The sequence below is a fragment of the Ursus maritimus genome (genome assembly GCF_017311325.1).
Source record: "Ursus maritimus isolate PB19 chromosome X unlocalized genomic scaffold, ASM1731132v1 scaffold_X1, whole genome shotgun sequence".
NCBI lineage: Eukaryota > Metazoa > Chordata > Mammalia > Carnivora > Ursidae > Ursus > Ursus maritimus.
The window spans coordinates 24,278,615-24,281,189 of record NW_024423319.1 but is presented as its reverse complement, the minus strand read 5'-3'; the positions used below and the strand labels follow the sequence as shown (position 1 = coordinate 24,281,189).

The window sequence follows — 2,575 nt, the reverse complement described above, 5'->3', positions numbered from 1 at the left end:
AGCTGCATTTCCATTTTCTTTTTATTACAAATCAATAATGCAATTAACATAACAAGATCCCCAGAGCTATTTATGTAATTATTGCTTTTATAAAGAAAAGAACCATCACATAAGATGTAAAGCAGCTTAAAACAAAATCATAAAATAAGTTCCAGGAAACCACTCTTCAGGAAAAAAAATAGTGTGTCTTTTACACAACCTTTTTTTTAGATTTTGTAATAACTGAGGGTAGACTAACAGCAACCAAATCAAGGAACTTACTCTATTCACTGAAAGAATCAACACAATCCAGTTTGGGTTCTCAAAAGAAAATGTGCTGTCTTTCAGTTATGTTGATACTATTTTAGATAATTAATTCCTTTATTTTGTTTAACTTATGTAAAACAACTTTAGTACAAGAATAAGAAACTAAGCAGTCTGACCATTCATATACACCACTTACTGTACTAACCAAATAAGACTCATAACCAACTTAATCTGATGTATATTTAATGGCATTCATGAGTTGTTTGCAGGATATTAGGCATAAATTTTAAGCAGTTAGCATGCCTCTCCCTGTCTCTCTCTTTCTCTCTCTCTCTCTCTCACACACACACACACACACACACACACACACACACTTCTTTTCACACTTTAGGATCTCCCATATCTCATACAGCATTTGAATTATTTTGTAGACTGTGAATTAAAGACAGTGACAGGCAGTGACAGATTCATACTAAGACAGATCACATAGATAACTGTGGGAGATGCAAGCATCAGGGAGCAGAGTGAGGTACATTTAAGTGGATAGTTAGAATTGAAAGGTTTTGGTGCTTGGGTAGATCATAAGATAATGCAGCCAGGCTTCATTTAAGAACTGAATCTATAACAAAATCTATAATTAATACATGAAAGCAACTGGAAGGGGATAGGGAAACAGGTTAGTTTCAAATCTGGAGAGGGGCTATGTTCTTGGGGTTTTTTTTAATGTATTTATTTATTTATTTGAGACAGAAAGGGAGAGAAAAAGAGAGCATGGGGGAAGGGCAGAAGGAGAGGGAGAAGCAGACTCCCCACTGAGCAGGGACCCCCCCCCCAGTGTGGGGCTTAGTCCCAGGACCCTAAGATCATGACCTGAGCAGAAGGCAGATGCTTAACAGACTGACCCACCCAAGGACCCCTGGAGAGAGGCTATGTTTTTAGGTCAAAAAGAAACTGCCAAAATTAAAGGGCTTCTGGTCCAGGTAATATTGGGATCATTACTTGAGAAATAATACTTGAAGTCTCATCAAAACTTCGTATTAAAAAGAAGCCAGAGGGGCGTGCCAGGCTATGGGCTTTTACCACCTACTCTCCCACCTCTGGAAGGAAAGGACACGCTTTCTACTGCATAGTGCTTATATCCCTGACAGAGCAACTTTCCTCTGATGATTTTCAAGAAAGCTGTGAAGTGCCAAAATCTCCAGGAAGCAGCATGCCATTGCCTCTGGGGAAACTGGTTCTTTTTTCCAGTGTGGTGGCCAGTGGGAGTTGTGCCCTCATATATTACCTTATACAAAAAGCTTTTTCTGGGGCTTCCTATTACCAGCTGGCATTGGAGCACCTACACAGCCACCCTGAGGCCCTGGAGGTTCTGTGCACTTCTCTCAACATCTACCATCTTCACCTTACCAACAAGTACAACTTTGCCAACATTGCCAATGCCTAGTTGAAGATTCCTGTCTCTGGATCCAAGTCAGAGGGCCATCTCTATGCCAGCTCAACCAGAGATGCCCCCTTTCAGAGGTGGCACCTTCAGGAGGTCTTCTTAAAGCTCAAGGATGGTCAGCAGATACCTGTGTTCAAATTCAGTGGGGACGCTGGTGATGAAGTGAAAAAGGAGTAAAAGTGATCAAAAAGACAGCTTTCTCCAAGCATGGCCTTTCCTCATCACCATGTACCCTCCATGGCTATGAGTCAGTTTTCCAGCCACAGGGGATGATTGTATGTACTGGCATAGGGTAATTTTGGTATAATTCTAATTTGGCCACAACTATTGTGGAGTTTTTTATTTAACCAGAAATGAAAATTTTACTATACATTTATAAGAGTTTATTTATCTAGGGCACCTGGGTAGCTCATTGGGTTGCGTGTCCGGCTCTTGGTTTCAGCTGAGGTCATGATCTCATGGGTCATGGGACAGAGCCCTGGCACTGGGCTCCATGCTCACCAGGGAGTCAGCTTGAAGATTCTTGTCCTCTGCCTCTCCCCCCACCCATACGTGCACACTCTCTCTCTCATTCTCTTTCTCTCTCTAAAATAAAATATATAAATTTTTTAAAAGATTTTATTTATTTATTTATTTGACAGAGAGAGACAGCCAGTGAGAGAGGGAACACAAACAGGGGGAATGGGAGAGGAAGAAGCAGGCTCTTAGCAGAGGAGCCTGATGTGGGGCTCAATCCCAGAACACTGAGATCACGCCCTGAGCCAAAGGCAGACGCTTAACGACTACACCACCTAGGCGCCCCTAAAATAAAATAAATAAATTTTTTAAAAAAGAAAACTCACTGTCTAAAGGCAAAGCACATAATAAAAGAAACCAGTATTAAAG

The 2,575-nt window shown here is 41.1% G+C and overlaps 1 protein-coding gene across 1 annotated transcript; it reads left to right on the top strand.

Annotated features, from left to right (window-relative positions):
* The first annotated feature begins 1,456 nt into the window (after positions 1-1,456).
* LOC103681388 (cytochrome c oxidase assembly factor 1 homolog) lies at positions 1,457-1,867 on the top strand. The gene is given in 1 exon segment (XM_008710955.1): positions 1,457-1,867. A coding segment is annotated over 1 exon segment (411 nt).
* Positions 1,868-2,575: the final 708 nt, after the last annotated feature.